This window comes from Capricornis sumatraensis, chromosome 15 (assembly GCF_032405125.1).
Source record: "Capricornis sumatraensis isolate serow.1 chromosome 15, serow.2, whole genome shotgun sequence".
In the NCBI taxonomy this organism is placed as follows: Eukaryota; Metazoa; Chordata; class Mammalia; order Artiodactyla; family Bovidae; genus Capricornis; species Capricornis sumatraensis.
The window spans coordinates 39,840,881-39,860,625 of record NC_091083.1 but is presented as its reverse complement, the minus strand read 5'-3'; the positions used below and the strand labels follow the sequence as shown (position 1 = coordinate 39,860,625).

General features: G+C 38.6%; 1 protein-coding gene across 1 annotated transcript in view; it reads right to left on the bottom strand.

Annotated features, from left to right (window-relative positions):
* ODAD2 (outer dynein arm docking complex subunit 2) overlaps positions 1-19,745 on the bottom strand; it is a 158,828-nt gene that overhangs the window by 33,801 nt on the left and 105,282 nt on the right. Inside the window, exons 17-18 of the mRNA XM_068987709.1 lie at positions 11,714-11,902; positions 9,576-9,797 (exon numbers count right to left, since the gene is read on the bottom strand). Coding sequence (XP_068843810.1) covers positions 9,576-9,797; positions 11,714-11,902 — 411 coding nt within the window. The remainder of the gene's footprint in view (positions 1-9,575; positions 9,798-11,713; positions 11,903-19,745) is intronic.

Below are 19,745 nucleotides of genomic sequence, written 5' to 3'. Positions count from 1 at the left end.
AATAAAAACATCCAGATTGGAAAAGAAGAAAGCCTTTATTTGAGATGACAAGATTGTTTATGTGAAAAGTTGGCAAGCCACAATCTGTTTTTGTATGGCTTACAGAATATAGAGCGGCTTTCCCATTTTTGTATGGTAAATAATAACAACAATGGCAACAATAAAAGGAAGAAGAATCTGCAATATAGACTATATGCCATTCATAAAGCCTAAAATACTTAATATCTGACTTTTTTTTAGTATCTGACTTTTTAAAGAAAAAGTTTGCCTACTCCTGGTCAAGGTAGAAAATATGAAAGATCTCCAAAAACTTACTAGAGTAAATAAATAAGTTAGTTTCACAAGATTGCAGGATATAAGATTAATATACAGAATCAATCACATTTCTATATAATAGCAACTAACAACAGAAATTGAAATTCAAAAATACTGTTTACTGTGGCATCAAAAAAGCTTGATTACATAGGGATGATGTGAAAAACCCATACGATGAACACTATACAAATGTAGCTGAGAGATTTAAAGTGAGATCTAATTTAATGGGAACATAGTTCTTTTTAATGGGTCATAAGATTCAATATTGTTAAGGTATCAATTTTCCCCCAAAGATCTACAGATTTAATGTCATTCCAATCAAAAATGTCCAGAAGCATTTACTGTAGAAAGTTATGAACTGATTTTAAAAATAAAAAAAGTAAAAAAAAAAGAAAAAAAAGAACACCTTAGCAATGTAAAGAATCTTTGAGGTGTGTCTGAAGCATTCTGCTTGCTAAACATGTTGTTTATTCTCTAAGTTGTGTCCGACTGTTTTGTGACCTCATGAACTGTAGCCTGCCAGGCTCCTCTGTCCACGGGATTTCCCAGGTAAGAATACTGGAGTGGGTTGCCATTTCCTTCTCCAGGGCATCTTCCTGACCCAGGGATCTAATCTATGTCTCCTGCATTGCAGGTGGATTCTTTACCACTGAGTCACCAGGGAAGTCCCTCTTGCTAAACATAGTGAGAATTAAAATTCCTCAAAAAAAAAAAAAAAAAGTTTGTATGGAGATGTAAAAGAGCTAGAATAGCCAAAACAACTTCAAGACAATAAAGTAGGAAGACTTAGACTATGTAACTTTGAAGCTTTTCACAAAGCTATGGTAATGAAGATAGTGTGGTACTGGCAGAAATATAGATGCCTACAACAAGGGAACAAAACAGATATGTATTCACTGATTTCTTTCCCTATAATTGCAAAGGAAATCAGTGGAGAAAGGGAAACCTTTTCAACAAATGATGTCCTTATGCCTTTCCCTAAATTAACTTCAATTCACACCTAGCATCATAAACTAAAATTTATTCATAATGCGTCATAGACTTAGATGTAAAACCCAAAGTTGGAAAACTTGCAGAAGAAAACATGGAAAATCCTTGTGTTAGGCAAAGGTTTCTTACATGTAACACCACATGCATGATTCACTTTTTAAGATCAATTGGATTTCATCAAATTTAAGAATGTCTACTCTTTAAAAGACACTGTTAAGAGACTAAAACTAGCTACAAACTGGGAGAAAATATTTGCAAATTATACCTATGGTAAAGAACTTGTATCCAGAATATATACAGAACTCTTGAGACTCAATAATAAGGAAACAAACAGTGAAAATTTTAAATGGCCAAAAAATGTGAACATTTTCTCAAAGGAGTTATGGAGCTAGCATATAAACACATTAAAAGATATTCTATATTACTAGTAATTAGGAAAATTGAAACTGAAGCCATGAGATATCATTACATATCTATCAAAACGTCTCAAATAAAAATGACTGGACATACCAAGTGTTGGCAGGGATGCTCCCAGACATTGCTGGTGTGAATGCACAACAGCATGAACACTTTGGAAAATAGATTAGGCAATTTCTTCAAAAGTTAAACATGTACCATATGATCCAGCCACTCACTCATCGGTATTTACCTAAGAAGAGTGAAAGCATATGTCCATACGAGACTTGGACATGAATATCTACAGAAGTTTCGTTTGTAATAACCTAAAATGGGAAATAACTCAAAAGTCCGTCAACAAGTGAAAGGACAGACAAATTGTGGTACTCCCTACAATGGAATACTACTCAGCAATAAGACTGAACTCGTGATACATGTAGGAACAGAGATGAAGATAAAAACAATTCAGCTGAACTGAAAGAAGTCAAACAAAAAGTCGAGCACATACTGTATGACCCTAATTATGTTAAAGTCTAGAAAATGCTAACATATGAACACTAATCTATAATGATAGAAAGCAGATCAGTGGTTGCCCCAAGACAGAGCGGAGCAAGAACGAAGGTTTGCCGAGGGCTAGCAGAAAACTCTGGGACATCATTATCTTGATATTTTAATAGTTTCATGTGTGTGTGTGTGGGGGGGGTGTCTGTGTCTGCATGTGTGTGTGTGTATGCATAGTACATACATATAAATGTCAAAATTGACCAAATAATATACTTTAATTATATACATATATATGTTAATTACACATAGAGTTAATAAAGCTATTACATTTGTAAGTTAAAAATAAAAATAAAATGAGGAAAACACTTGACACATGAATAATGTTAAAGTTAAATATGATAAACTAAAACCTAACTTACTGGAACCCTATTCAAATAGAAGCACTCTTCCCTTACTCTGCCACTGCTGGGACTACTCCAGGTTGCATTTCTGCAGCCTCTTCAATTTCCTGCCTTTCAGAAAGATATTGGTATTTTTTATCTGCCTGGTATAGACATCTGCATAAACAAACCCAATGTCACTATGGAGAAAGCAGTTTCATGCCTCTTAAAGGTACTCATCATCTTTCTATTTGATCACTTTTCTGTCTTAGGAAAGGGCTTGTCTTGCTCAGTTTTTCTGCAACTTCTTCCCCTCTTTCAATCATTTTCTTATGTTACAGTTTTGCTATGATCAGCAAATGACTGATATATCTCCTGGATGTCTTATATTTTCAATAGAGTTGCCAACAGCTCTGCTTCCGTGTTCACAAGATTTTGTGATGACACAGACCGTGGGGCTGATACTTGGAGAAGGAAGTCTGCATGAAACCATAAAAGGATAAGAACTGGATTATTCCTGTCCCATTGTATCCATCAGAGCAGGGTATTTACTAGTTCCTACAGAAGAGATTTTAACCTGGAGAGGCTCTACTGCAAGGATTATTTTTTAACAACTCTTTATTTTATATTGGAGTATAGCCAGTTAACAATGTTATGATAGTTTCAGGTGGACAGCATACAAGGATTATTTTTCATCATAACTGAATTAGGAAATCCTTGTTGACTGCTTAGCGTGTTTAAACACAAACCCTTTGGTAACCTGTTCTTTCTTTGGCTCCCAGAACTCCTGGTTAGCCTGCTGACTTCCTAAGTTCACTGTGATGGCTCTTCCTCATGGTTTACAGGCTCCATGACTGAAAATGTAGACATTTCCCAGGCTTCTCTAAACTCTCTGCCAAAAACATCTTATCCACCCTCCATCATGACTCAGTACCTCTCCAGTGACACTTCCTGAATCTTCCTGCTCTTCTGTTCTTAGGCCGATGCTGTGGAATAAGAAAACCACTAAACCACCTATGGAGAACTTGAAACATGGCCAGTCCAAATTGAGATGCATCATAAATGTAAAAACATTCACCAGATTTGGAGATTTAGTACCAAAAAAGAGATAATATAAAACATTAGCATTTTATTTCAATGATTATATGTTGAAATAATATCTTGAGTATACTGGGTTAAATAAAATATATTACTAAAATTAATTTTGCTTGCTTCTTTACCTTCTCCTAAACTGGGGTTACTAGAAAATGTAAAATGGCACATGTAGCTCACATTACATTTCTACTGGATAGCATTGCTCTAGACCTAAAACTCAAGCTGACTGTTTGAATGGAACACATTAGAAACTGAACTCAATCTATTCCAGACCCTCAAGCCTGCTCCTTTGCTGTTACTACAGAATAAAGACCAGTTGGCATGAGACAGATACAGTACATAATGGCAGCTGCTACTGTTGAGGAAATTGTACAGGGAAACAGCTAACTCTAGAATAAACTACTTATGAACAGGGTGACAGGATGACTCTGGTAATTGTCAAGGAACCTGTCCACATTGTTCAGAAGCAGCTGCTACAGGAGTGTTTGCAGGTCTAGGAAATAAAACTACACAGCTGTCCCTCAGGGACTGGTTCTAAGACTCCCGTGGATATCTAAATCCATGGATGTTCAAGTACCTTATTTAAAATGATGTAGTATTTACATATAACCTACACACACTGTCCTATGTACTTTTTAAAAAACTTCTTATTGCGGTATAGTCAATGGTTAATATTATGTTAGTTTCAGATGTACAACACAATGATTCATAATTTGAAAAGATTATATAGTCCTTTAGTGTTATTACAAAATATTCGCTATATTCCCTGTGCTGTACAATATATGTGTGCACGCTAAGTCACTTCAGTTGTGTACGACTCTTTGTGACCCTATGGACTGCAGCCCACCAGGCTCCTCTGTCCATGGGATTCTCCAGGCAAGAATACTGGAATGGGTTGCCATGCCCTCCTCCAGGGGATCTTCCTGACCCAGGAATTGAACCTGTGTCTCCTGCAACTATTGCATTGCAGATGCATTCTTTACCACTGAGCCACCAGGGAAGACCAAAATGTATCCTTGTAGTTTATTTACTTTATACATAGTAGTTTGTATTAATGGGCTTCCTTGGTGGCTCAGATTGTAAAGAATCTGCCTGCAGTGCGGAAGACCTGGGTTGGATCCCGGGGTTGCGAAGATCCCCTGGAGGAGGGCATGGCACCCCACTCCAGTATTCTTGCCTGGAGAATCCCTATGGACAGAGGAGCCTGTATGGCTGCAGTCCATGGGGTCGCAAAGAGTCAGAGACGACTGGGCGACTAAGCACAGTTTGCATTAATACTTTTTTAAACCCTCACCCCTATTTCTCCCCATCCCACTTCCTTCTCCCCTCTGCTAATCGCTAGTTTGTTTTCTGTGAGTCTGTTTCTTTTTTCTTATATTCACTAATTTGTTGTCTTTTTCAGATTCCATAGTGATAACATACAGTATTCGCTTTTCTCTGTCTGACTTATTTCACTTAACAGCCTCCAAATCCAACCATGTTGTTGCAAATGACAAATTTTCATTCTTTTTTATGGCGGAGTAATATTCTATTGTGTATATATACATACATTATATTGTGTGTGTGTGTGTATATATATATATACATATATATATATATATACACATATTGTGTATATGAAATTAAAAGACGCTTACTCCTGGGAAGAAAAGTTATGACCAACCTAGACAGCATATTCAAAAACAGAGACATTACTTTGCCGACTAAGGTCCGTCTAGGCAAGGCTATGGTTTTACCTGTGGTCATGTATGGATGTAAGAGTTGGACTGTGAAGAAGGCTGAGCACTGAAGAATTGATGCTTTTGAACTGTGGTGTTGGAGAAGACTCTTGAGAGTCCCTTGGACTGCAAGGAGATCCAACCAGTCCATTCTGAAGGAGCTCAGCCCTAGGATTTCTTAGGGAGGAATGATGCTAAAGCTGAAACTCCAGTACTTTGGCCACTTCCTGCGAAGAGTTGACTCATTGGAAAAGACTTTGATGCTGGGAGGGATTGGGGGCAGGAGAAGAAGGGGACGACAGACGATGAGATGGCTGGATGGTATCACTGACTCGATGAATGTGAATCTGAGTGAACTCCGGGAGTTGGTGATGGACAGGGAGGCCTGGTGTGCTGCAATTCATGGGGTCGCAAAGAGTCAGACACAACTGAGTGACTGAAATGAACTGAACTGAACTGACATCCTGTTTATTCATCTGTTGATGGATATTTAGGTTCCTTCCTTATCTTGGCAATTGTAAATAATGCTGATATGAACACTGGGGTTCATGTATCTTTTTCAAATTAGTGTTTTGATTTTCTTTAGATATACACACAAAAGTAGAATTGCTGGACCATATGGTATTTCTATGTTTACATTTTGAAAAATCTCCATAGTGTTCTCCATAATGGCGGCATCGATCCACATCTCCACCAACAGTACACAAAGGTTCCCTTTTCTCCACATTCTTGCCAAACTTGATATTTGTGGTCTTTTGATGACAGCCATTCTGATGGTATGAGGTGTTATCTCTCTGTGGTTTTGATTTGCATTTCTCTGATGATTAATGATGCTGAGCATCTTTTAATGTGCCTGCTGGCCATCTGTATGTCTTTAAATCTCTAGATTACTTACAATATGAAATACAATGACCCTGATGCCAGGAAAGATTTAGGGCAGGAGGAGAAAGGGGCAACAGAGGATGAGATGCTTGGAAGGCATCATCAACTCAATGGACATGAGTTTGAGCAAACTCAGGAAGATAGTGAAGGACAGGGAAGGCTGGCGTGCTGCAGTCCATGGGGTTGCAAAGAGTCAGACATGACTGAGCGACTGAACAACAACAAATACAATGTAAATGATATGTAAATATTTGCCAGTACATGTGGCAAATTTCAGTTTTGCATTTTGGAACCTTCTGGAATATTTTTTTCTGACTATTTTCGATCTATGGTTGGTTGAATCCATGGTTGTGGGGTAGAACACACCAATAAGAAGGGCTGACTGTCAGCATTTGACTAGAAAGGTGCTATAGCATTCAGGAACAAAAACAGTCAGGGATTTGCCAACTTAGTGGATAAAGTTTACGTACATTTGAAGTCAGAAATGTTAGCATGTTAGCAATTATACAATGCAATGCATTGACCGCAGGTACTGTAACACCCTGATACGCCTATGAGAGCTGGACCATAAAGAAGGCTAAGAACCAAAGAACTGATGTTTTTGAACTGTGCTGCTGGATAAGACTCTTGAGTGTCCCTTGGACAGTGAGGGGGTTAAAACAGTCAATCTTATAGGAAATCAACCCTGAATATTCATTGGAAGGACAGATGCTGAAGCTCCAATACTTTGGCCACCTGATGTGAATAGCCGACTCATTGGAAAATACCCTGATGCTGGGAAAGATTGAAGGCAGAAGGAGAAGAGGGTCACAGAGGATGAGATGGTTGGATGGCATCACCAATGCAATGGACACAAACTTGGGCAAACTCCAGCACATGGTAAGAGACTGCATGCTGCAGTCCCTGTGGTTGCGAACAGTCAGAAAGGACTTGGTGACTGAATAACAAGTGCCTATATTTTCTTGCATTGTCTTGTTTGATGGAAACTTCCTCTTCACTTAGCCCAAAACCTGGAGTTAATTTTGACTCAACACTTTCCTTTACTCCTCACATCCAAGAAACTATCAAACCCCACTGGGTTCTACCAACACCCAGTACACTATCATCCACAATTTTAACTCTTTAAAACCAAAGAAGGGAGACACAGGTCCTCAGGCTTCCCCCACGGCTACATGAGGGAGAGCCCACCATAAAGACAGTCTCTGTGTCAGGACAGAGCAGCCTACGATAAGCTTATAAAAAGCATATATTTACACTCATCCTCTATGAGAAATGGCAGGTAGTTGGGAATGCAGGTGAGCAAGGCAGAGAGAACCTCAAGACACCATTAGCTGACCTGGGAAGGGGTCTCAAGGGAAACAAACCCAACTTTCTTTGTTGTTCTCTATCCTGTCCCTCACCCTAATCATTTTTGTTACTTTATTTTTTGATTTACATAAGCTATGTGGATGGGTGAACACGGTTTCAACACTTTTCACAGCACAGCACAATTCGTAAATGATTTTAGATTACCTATGGATTTGTGTTAGAAGAAATAATTGAGACTTGCATTTATAGCTGGTATAAATGGAAATTTAAGTGTAACAGGTAAACATTATTAAATCTGAATTCTGAGTAGTCTAGAAATTCTCTTCTTAAAGGAACTGGCAATTGTCTAAGCATGGTCTATGTCTGACACTTTACCAGGTACTTAACTTTTATAGCTTTTAATTTTTTAAAAAGTCTTTAGGCTATGCATATTAGACTGTACTTATTCAATAATAGAATGTATAATTTTAAGTTAGAAAATCTTTTTTGAAGTGTGAACATGATCACATAGAAGTGATGGCATTTTTACCATTCTTTAGCAACTTGAAGTTAACATTCCAGTATATCTTTTATAATTAACTTAAAAAAATTGGTGCTTAGTTTAAAGGTGCTTTTTATGCCAGTTTTTTTTCTTTTTCTTGAAGAAATCAATATGGCCTAACTGGTGTGCTGTAAAAATGGATTTATAACGGAAAAGCTGACACACTTGGGTTTAATCGGGTTTAAATTCAGAAAAATTAACATCATATTCTTCAGCTCTAATAGGGCTTAAAGGATAAATTAAAATAATCACCTCAAAAAATTACCAACTGGCATTTTAAGAATCTTATTCCTCTGAAGATGTTTTGTAAGCTAAAAGTTAGCTGCTCAGTTGTGTCTGATTCTTTGCAACCCCATGGACTATAGCTTACCAGGCTTATCTTCATATTCAGCACATATAAGTTTGAAAGATACATTAACTGAAGATTTTATTAGCTTTTGTTTAAAAGATCAAGCTAACTTTAGACATACATTTCAAAATGTAAATGCCTCTGGCTATCATAGGCTCCAAACTGAGACACTGGACAGTAAAATTACATTGTACAAGGAAACAAGCTGTAGAAAAGAACTGTAACTTGAAACCAATTTTTCCTAATACTTGTAAGCTATACATGTACTCTTGAGTATTTTTATATACATTGTCATAAAAATACTCCACTCAGAAGCTCTAGGTAGTTCCCAACATACAGATACATCAAAGCCTATGCACAGAAACTTTCTGCTGGATATTAGTTAAAGGCAAAGAAAATTTGACGCACAGTTTGTTTTCTTTAAAAAAGTGTCTTTGTATTGGCTCTTTGCTTATGGGTAAGACTGGCAAGACTATCTAGCTGCTGTTTGTCAGCTCCTTTCCTGTGTAGCTGGTGCCTCTATTTACTATATAAGTGCTAAGTAAATAAACCATTAAACAGAATTATGAATATCACTGATTGTTCACGCACTATATATTTTGTTTGAAAAGTGTTGTTTGCTCAGTTGTGTCCAACTCTTTCAGACTCCATGGACTGTAGCCCGCCAGTCTCCTCTGTCCATGGAATTCTCCACACAAGAATACTGGAGTGGGTAGCCATTCCCTTCTCCAGGGGATCTTCTGACCCAGGAATTGAACCGGGGTCTCCTACATTGCAGGCAGATTCTTTACCATCTGAGCCACCAGAGTCCCTCCCTAAAAACATATGTTTTGTTTAATCCAATTCGAATTATGGAACAATTACTTATTTAACTGAGTATGTATTATATTCTTTGATTTAGAAGGAATCTATTTTCACACAAATTTTCTGCAGGACAAACCATGATAATGGTAACACATAACCCATCCACAGTCGTGATGCAACAAGTGGGTAGTTTTGTGTGTTCAAATACCCGTTCTAGTAAAACCTTCACATTACTTAAGTTTCTTTCCAGTGTACACTGACTTAACTTATCGCACAAAGTTGACCAACAGTACCTTCACAGCGCCATTCTCGTGCATGGTAATGCAGTTGTCGGCATCTTCCGAGAGCTGGTACAAGGCCTGGGCTGTTGCTCTGTGCACGTTGGTGTCATCTGATTTCAGGTACCGCACTAAGGGAGCCACTGCCTTGTGCTCGCCGAAGGCCACTCTGTTTCTGCCCCACATACAGCAACGTGAAATCGTTTCTGCTAGGTGACGCCTCAGTTTGTCATTATTCTGCACAAGGAAAACGTTATTCTGTGGTATGTGCGTCGTAATGACCCTGTGGTGTTTATGCTCCAGATGTGGGGTCCCCAAAACTGAACAACAACAAACCTCTAGGCTCTAATGCCTAAAGACCTGAGGTGAAGCCGATAAGAGAAATAAAGTGTACAATGAACGCCAATGAGCTTAAAAGTCAAAGTGTTAGTTGCTCAGTCTTGCCTCACTCTTTGCAACCCAGTGGACTGTAGCCCACCAGGCTCCTGTGTCCATGCAATTTTCCAGACAAGAATACTGGAGTGGGTAGCCATTCCCTTCTCCACGAGATCTTCCCAATCCAGGGATTAAACCTGGGTCTCTTGCATTACAGGCAGGTTCATTACTATCTGAACTACCAGAGAAGCCCTTGAATCATCCTGAAAGCATCCCCAAACCCCACTCCTGGTCCATGGAAAAACTGTCTTCCACAAAACCAGTCCCTGGTGCCAAAAAGGTTGAGAACCACCCTTAGATGTTAATTACGCACTGGCTACACAGTTGGTGTCTTGATGGAAACTAGTATTTTGGGGGGTCACCGATGGATCAAGGTTCTTTTTATGAACTGAATGGAATACATGCAGGCAAAGGTGATCAGGTACCAGGCATTAGTTATTTGCTCAAGGCTCAATTTCCTTCTGAGTAAGTCTACTCACAACACAGAGCTACAGATCAGCAAGTGGTCAAATAATAAAAAATAATTAAGGAGTATTGAACATTCTTAAGGGACCCTGCCAGATAACTTGGATAAGTGGATTCATTCTACTTCTTCACCCAAGGAATATGTACACATCAGCAAGATACCTTGGTTCCTAAGAGGGCGAAGACAACGCAGTAAACAAGGGCAGGTGCTGAGTTCGCCATTTTCCTTTCTGATTGTGTGTGTGTTAGTCGCACAGTCGTGTCTGAGTCTTTGCGACCCCATGGACTCTAGCCCACCAGGCTTCTCTGTCCATGGGATTCTCCAGGCAAGAATACTGGAGTCGATTGCCATTCCCTTCTCCAGAGGATCTTCTTGACCCAGGGATCGAACCCTGGTCTCCTGCATTGCAGGCAGATTCTTTACCCTTTGAGCTACAGGGAAGCCCTTCTGTACTGTTTATGTAGACTATATCCTTCTTTTTGGATGTAATTACCTCCTACAGGTATAATACAACTGAATAATGCTCTAATTTTCTGTTTATTAATTACACTGTTCTCTTGATTAAGGACTTGGGAGTCCTTAACTGGAACTGGCAGATATTCTTAGGAATTCAGTATTAGACTGGACCAAAAGTCTTCTAGATCAAGCAGGCTTCCAATCACTGAATTTCTGCTTTACGATTTTTCTGCCAAGTGGCAGACCAAGCCATGCTCAAATATCTATGGTCATGGTGAAGTCATTATCTCTGAAGGCTGCTTGTTCTATCTAGTACAGCTCTGGATAGAGAATACAGTGATTGCCAAAATCTAGCTTTCACTTCACTTTTCACTTTCATTCACTTCACACTTTTCAAGACTGCCATCGACACAGGCTTGCTAAGCTTAGAAAGGAGCATTTAACTTCTAAAGTTGGCATGACTAATCATCTTAAAGATCATAATAATGATGACGGTGATACGATAGTTAACACTTCTATAGTAACATTTATATTTGTCACCCCTTTACTTGCCAATAAGTGAAAAATAGCCTCTATTTCTACAAAGATTCTGCATATTAACATTTTACAGTTTGAAGTATACTTTCACGATTATTTGTCTCAGAGAAATTAAATGAAATTAAATGAATTTACTAAATCTCATGCCTCATAAGTGACAGATATTAAACTCGAATCCAGGTCTCTAGATTTGGAGCTCATTGTTTTTGCTGCTACTCATGATAATATGCATTTTGAAATAAAAAGATGGATTACTTACTGTATTTGCTAGCTTGGACAGTAAAGGAACAACTCCATGATCTGTGATAACAGCTAAATTTTCTTGATCTTTTGCTATATTGGTAATAACAGCACATACACTGGCCAACACTTCTTTATTATCTGATTTCAGTAAATTGACAACAAGTTCCAAACCACCAACGAAGGAGCGAACCATTTCTCCAGCATCCTAGATAACAGTAAAAATAAAGATGATATCAAACATACACCCACATTTAGCATTTTTTTAAAAAAGCACAAAGTAATAATAAGGCTGTGAGTTGTACCTTTGGTATGAAAAAATTCAGTTTATTTATATGTTATATAATTTTTATGTATGTATATGTAACACATGCTTCCCTGGTGACTCAATGTTAAAGAATCCACCTGCCAGTGCAGGAGATGCAGTTTCAATACCTGGGTTGGGAAGACCCCCTGGAGAAGGACACGGCAACCCATTTCAGTATTCTTGCTTGGGAAATCCCACAAACAGAGGAGTCTGGTGGGTTACAGCCCATGAGGTCACAAAGGATCATACACGGCTGCGTGACTGAACAACAATATACAGCACAGACACAGACACAGCTCAGTTTCAACAAACACGTACTGAACAACCATCACATGAGTCAGTGTGGTAACTACTGGGGATACAGAAGTTAACAAAACACAGCTGAGCAAGGCAAAGACAATGGGAAGAAGAGACAGGAATGTACAGATGAAAAGAGGGGAGGAGTTCATTTCCTTCAGGACCAGGTCGAAACAACATTCAGGTATTCTCTCAATCTCCTGTCTTACTTCCCAGTATGTTATTGTTGCTGTTAGTCACTAAGTCATGTCTGACTCTTTTACAATCCCATGGACTGTAGCCCACCAGGCTCCTCTGACCATGGGATTTCCCAGGCAAGAATACTGGAGTGGGTTGTCACTTCCTTCTCCAAGAGATCTTCCCAACCCAGGAAGTGAACCTGTGTCTCTTGCATTGCAGGCAGAGTCTTTACCACTGAGCCACCTGGGAAGCTCTACTGCCCATTATACTCTTCTGCATAAACAATACTCCGGACTCTAGGATTATTGCTGTTCCCTAAAGTATCAAGTTATTTACTTTACCTGGAGTTTAGCCCTACCCAACTACAAACTCCTGCTCCGTTCTGAAAATCTGACATCTTTTAATAGCAGCTTAAATAACAGCTCCTCCATGAAGTTCCCCACCCATCCACCGGCCTTCCCTTCTCAGTGTGGTCGCTCCCTCCCCTCCACATTCTTGTAGGTAGTTTTCTCCAAAAATCCATTTCGTCATCCTCTTCTGTTTGCCAAGTCCTGGTTTTGCTTGGTTGTCTAATTCCCAGACAAGTATCAGGAGAGCCCACCTCTGACCTGGAGCTTCCGCCTGTCCTGGAAGTCTCCTGCCCCTTGCCAACAATTTGCTTAGGGGGAGCCTACACATATGGCCCAATTATGGCCCATGAGTTCTGGATGATAAATCAGAAGTCTTCTGGGAGGGTTTTCCTCTTTATAACAACACTGAGAATGGTAGAACAGGAGGAGGACAAGAGCCCGGTCCCTGGAGACACTGCTGAGATGCTGAATCAAGTAATGCTAAAGTCTGATCTGGCTATTTAGAACCAAAGGAATCTATAGCTGTTTTTTCCGTCATATTGCAATTATGTTCTTATCGGTCCTTTCCCCGTTAATACGTGAGTTCTTCAAGAACAGTCACCAAGTGAGTCAGAAAGAGAAAATCAAATATTGTATATTAACATATATATGTGGAATCTAGAAAGATGCTAGAGATGATCGTATTTGCAAAGCAGAAATAAAGACACAGAGGTAGAGAGCATATGGATACCAATGGGGAAGGGGAGGTGGGATGGACTGGCAGATTGGTACTGACAAATAGACACTTTCGATGTTATGTATAAAATAGGTAACTAATGAGAACCTACTGTATAGCACAGGGAACTCGACTCAGTGCTCTGTGATGACCTAAATGGGAAGGAATTCCCAAAGGGAGGGGATATATGTATCTGCATAGCTGATTCTCTTTGCTGTACAACAGAAATAAAAATCAAATAATAAAATGTAATAAAAATTAAATAAGATTTTCTTAAATATTCAATAAAAAAATTTTTTTAAAGAGAGACACCTGGTCTTTGACTCTTACTTGGGTTATTTCTGTCACTCAGAGGACTTTTAATAAATGTTTGTTGAATTATGAAAAAATAAAAGGAATAAGGGGACTATAACTTTAAGATACTTAACCACAGTCACAAACACTATAAAGAAGAGTGTGCTAGCTTGGTAAAATAGAGTGTAAATGAACTGGCCTGCCAGTCTAGTGACTTCCTGGTTCTCTGAGAGCAGTTATCATGGAGCCTGCAAGCTGCAGCACTGGGCAGCCCCAGGACAAATAGCAAAAGTGACTACACCTGCTTCTGATCTGGGAGCTCCCTGAGGTGTGTGGTGCGAGATCCAGGGCACTGGGGTCAGCAAGGTCACGGGTGCGGCTCACCAGGGTCTCATAACAGTTTATATTGATAATCTGTGCTACACTCTGGAGAAGGCAATGGCACCCCACTCCAGTACTCTTGCCTGGAAAATCCCATGGACGGAGGAGCCTTAGTCCATGGGATTGCTGAGGGTCGGACACGACTGAGCGACTTCACTCTCACTTTTCACTTTCATGCACTGGAGAAGGAAACGGCAACCCACTCCAGTGTTCTTGCCTGGAGAATCCCAGGGATGGGGGAGCCTGGTGGGCTGCCGTCTATGAGGTCGCACAGAGTCGGACAGGACTGAAGCGCCTTAGCAGCAGCAGCAGCAGTGCTATACTCAAGGCTACAGGCCCCTCCAGAGTTTGTTTTGAAGGTGAGCTTTCTTTTTTTTTTTTTAGGTTCAAAGGTTTTAGACACATGACTTCTTGCCTCACATAGTTTCTATGGAAAGGGAGACAGTATACTTGAGGATGGAAAAAGTAATTCCTCTGCCAAAACTGTCTTTCACTAATGCTGAGCGACTGGGCAAATTCACTACATTTTCCACCTTCTCACATATCTTAAAAACTAGTCTTTGCCAGTTTCGTCACTGGTACAATATTGGCTATGGACAATTCAACTTTTCATCTATTAATGAAAAAATCTTTAATGATGATGATGACAATGATGATGATATTAATAATAGTAGAACAATAACAAGAGGCTTTTTTTTTTTTTTTGCAATTTACAGAAGACTTCTGCATACATTATCTCTTCTCGAGTCCACAGCTCTGCCTAAGGAACCATGGCACCTTCATTTTACAGACAGGCAGTCTGAAGGTTCATGCACAGTGAGTGACAAAGCTAAAAAAGCAGATCTCTTGATTTCTCATTTAGGATCTTTTCACTACACATTGTGTGCGTGGACTTGGAAGTACTAATAGTTGAAGTTGTCACATTAAAGTTAGTTTATAAACAGTCAGAAGAAGCCTCCCAATTTAGAGAGTTAATAATTCCAAAAGGGATGAAGCTATTTGCCAGTGAAATTTCCTAAGACAAAAACCATAATTAAAAAGAGAATATGAAACACCTTCATGCTGCTATTAGCTTGAATGGTTGAATAAGTAGGGAAAGGGGTCAAGATCAAATTAAGCAAAATCAAATATTTAATATTAAATATTTTTGGTTAAAATTCAACTAATAGGAAAACATTAATGCAGATTATTATTTACAGACTAATGAATAAAACAGAAAACTGGATGTTTGGCACAGAGCAAGTAAACTAATAGGCTTGAAATTCCCTCTTTTGCCTCCAGCAAAAAGAACGGGCAGCTTTCTGATGAGGTGAGATGCATACAATGCAACTTTAAAGCACTTGCAAGGCAAGTGTAACGTGACTTAAGACAAAAACTTTTGACCAGAAAGGCTATAAAAACACTACACTACTCCGGGCCATATAGACACCATACACTGTATAACATTTGAAACAGATTTTAAAATAGCACACTGCATATAAAAAAAATTTTCAAAAATGCTACATTCACATTAGAATGGCACATCAGAGAAACTAAAACTGAATAGGCAAATCTTGCCCTAAAGGTAAATTCAATAAATTTCTTTTCAAATTCTAAATATACCTCTGTATACTCAAGAACAGTTCGTTTGTGGGCTCTATCATAATAAGGTCCTTGTTCCATTGCTAGTAAACAAGTCCTACAGCTTAAAGATACACACACATACATACACACATACATACATACATATATATATATACACACACATGATTTGGAATTACCTGACACTTTCAAATATAGTCCTTCAAAACTGGAAAGTAGAACCTCAATTATTATTCCTTTCCTTCTCAACTGAAGGAAAAATAAATTGACTTTTGGTAAAAAAAAAAAAAAAACGATGCAGTGGCTCAGTCTAGATCTATGTCGCAGAAAATGTATTAAACTTTGAAGGTGGCTTTATCCAATTAATTTACACAAGATAAAATTTTTTTAAGTTAATGGTTCTGATTTTTCTCTATTTCCTTAGCCGAATTTAAGATAATTTTTAAAAATATCACAGTCAACTGTGATTTTTTTCCATTTTACTATGCCTTGTGTTGATTCTACTTTAGATGCAATTCTATTAATGAGAAAGTCTAAACTGTGAAGCACTCTTGTGAATCAGCCTGCAATGCGGGAGACCCAGGTACCATCTCTGGGTTGGGAAGATCCCCTAGAGAAGGGAATGGCAACCCACTGCAGTATTCTTGCCTGGAGAATTCCATGGATAGAGGAACCCGGCAAAGAGTTGTACACAACTGAGCAACTAACACTTTCACTTTCACTATTGTATATTCAGAGGTTTATAGAGGCAATTAAAGGACATTTTTAACCGATGACATATTTTAAAGAAGTTTATAAGTACAAGATGCTAAATAAGACATATTATCATCTAGTAGCTATTATAGGTAAATCAACTGTGCATATATAAGCTTATAAATATTTTAATTTTAAAATACATATATTTAGAATTTTTCCCACTTGTAATCAGTAACCCACAGATTAAGATGTGTAAAACACTTTCTGGTTAAGATCTAATCAGTGAATTGTATAGGTCAGGCTAAGAATAATACTTGAAACCATAAACTTAAAAAAATTTAACTGTATGAAATACTACACTCTTTAAAAAAAAGTCTCTAATTTATGAAGAGGTTCTTCTCCAACAGTTTACTTGTTGGGTCTGTTACATTATATTTTCCTGTTGAACAAATTGAGTTACGAAGTTTGCCTCATCTGCCATATTCACCTGACCTCTTGACAACCAATTACACTTCAAGCATCTTGACAATTTTTTGCAGGGTAAACTCGTCCACAACCAGCAAGAGGCAGAGTTCATCAAATCCTAAAGAGTGGATTTTTATGCTACAGGAATAAGCAAACTTATTTCTCGTTGGCAAAAAGGTGTTGACTGGAATGGTTCCTGTTTTGATTAATAAAGATGTGTTTGAACCTAGTTATAACGATTTAAAATTCATGGTCCAAAACCACCATTACGTTTGCACCAAACTAACACCTACAATGAATCCTCATGCTCAGGAATGTTCTAACATTTGAAACTGGCTCTCTGGTCTTCCTCCTCTTCTGTGTACCTGTAACTGATTTTCATAGTAAGTGGTTTTCATCAGTCTTCCCTCTCATTTATCAGATTCTCTGAGAACACATCTAGAATTTAGCAGACATGGTCTGACCGGAGCAGAATTTGGCAGACTTCTCACCTCCAAGAGCTCCACTTGGTGCTTCTGCTGTGGCGGCTACTTCAGCAGGTACAGGGCCAATGAATTCATGTTAATCTCTGAAATTCAGCCAAAACTCCTACATCTTTTACAAGTGAGTTACTGTATAGCTAACACTCTCCTATCCTGCATTTGTGAGGATTCTAGCCGCTTTTTATTGTATAAATTGGGTTGGACAATTTTCACGCAAAAGAGATAAGCTTTTGATTAAATTTCACATGGTAAAATTTATCTATTTCTGTTTAATACTGTCCTTTGAGAAACCAAGTAAGCTACCTAGGATATTTAGAGGTCAATAATATATCCAAGCATTCTCATCTTAAAAAAAAATTCCTTAAGAAGGTAAAAGTACAGTTGTTAAGGCAGTAGTTCTTAAACTTTGTGGCACATTAGCATCACCTGGGAGACCTTTTAATGTTCCATCAGCTCAAGTTGGGCCAAGTGAAACAAAGCATGTGGGGGTGGGAGCCAGCACCCATAAGGTCTTTAGGTGACAATTCCAATGTGCATCAAAGTTTGGGAAGCCCTGGTTTAAGACTTTAAGTCACACAGTGAGAACAGCTGGGAGCATAGCTTGGTTTCATTACTATCGGCTGTATTGCTTTGAGCAGATACCTTCTCTAACTTTCCATTTCCTCATCAGTAATTAAACAACACACTTGTAAATAACCACTGAGTTAAAGAAGAAATAACTATTTCCTAAAGAAGAAAATAGAAAAACAGTAGAGAAAAATCAATGAAACCAAGAGTTGGATACTCAAAAAGATCAACAAAACTGGCAAATCCTTAGCTAGATTAAGGAAGGGGGGGAAAAAAGACTCCAAATCCAAAATGAAAGAAGGTACAAGACAATTTAGAGAAATAAAAAGGATTGTAACAGAATGCTATCAACAATTGTATGCCAACAAATTGGATAACCTAGAAGAAATGGATACATTTCTAGAAACACATTGTAGGGAAATAACAATCAGCCAAAAGGGTGGTGGTCAGGCTCTCACCTCATGTTCTATCTTTCTCATCCCATGTTGTTTACAAAGTCTGTAAACAATGACTTTGCATGGTATGATGCAACAGCTGATATCATTTATAGCAGAGCGCACATGCATCATGCCTACATAAGCACCACGTGAAAAGCCTTTGCAACCCACTGCAGAAGCATCAACCATTAGTGAATAAAGCATTTTGGCCTTGCAGCTGCAATACTGTCTGCAGTACCTAGGGCTCCTCGTAGGGACTTTTTCCAGCTTTCCATTTTCTTCCAGCTTCCCTGCTTGTCTACTCTGGGTTTAGCAAACAATGAGACACACATAACCTACACCAACTGAACCATAAAGAAATAGAATATATAAATAGATCTATAACTAGTAAGGAAATTGAATCAGTAATCAAAAACCTCAAACAAACAAAAGCTCCAGGACCAGATAGTTTCACTTGCAAATTCTACAGAACATTTAAATAAGAATTAACAGCAAACATCAAACTCCTCCAAAGAATTGAAGAGGAGGTACCACTCCCAAAGGCAGTGTATGAGGCTAGCATTACTTTGACACCAAAGTCAGATGAAGACAATATAAAGGAGAACCACACTCTTCAACAAAACACTAGCAAACCAAATTCAGTAGGATTATACCCCATGACAAAGCAGAATTAATACCTAGTAAATATGAGTAATTCAGGGCTTCCCAGGTGGCACTAGTGGTAAAAACCCTTCTGCCAGTGCAGGAGATGTAACAGACGCTGGTTTGATCCCTGTGTCGGGAAGAGCCCCTGGCAGAGGGCATGGCAACCCACTCCAGTGTTCTTGCCTGGAGAATCCCAGGGACAGAGAAGCCTGGCAGGGTACAATCCAAAGAGTTGACACAATTGAAGGGACTTAGCATGCATGCATGGGTGATTCAACATAAGAAAATCAATATACTGCCCTACATTAACAGAATAAAGGTCAAACCTGTAAGAGCATGTCAGTTGCTGCAGAAAAAGTATTTGACAAAACTTAATGTCCTCATGATTTTTTTTTTAAAGTTCAACAAACTAGGAATAGAAGAAAATGATCTCAACATAATACAGGCCAAGTAGGAAAAACCCACAGCTGAGATCATACTCAATGGTGAAAGACTGAAATTTTCTCTCCACGATCAGGAACAAGTGTGCCTGCTTTCAGGGTATACAGCCAATATTTTATAGTAACTATAAATGGAATCTAACTTTTAAAAATTGTGAATCACTGTGTTGTACACCTGAAGCTTATATCATATTGTAAACAACCATATTTCAAT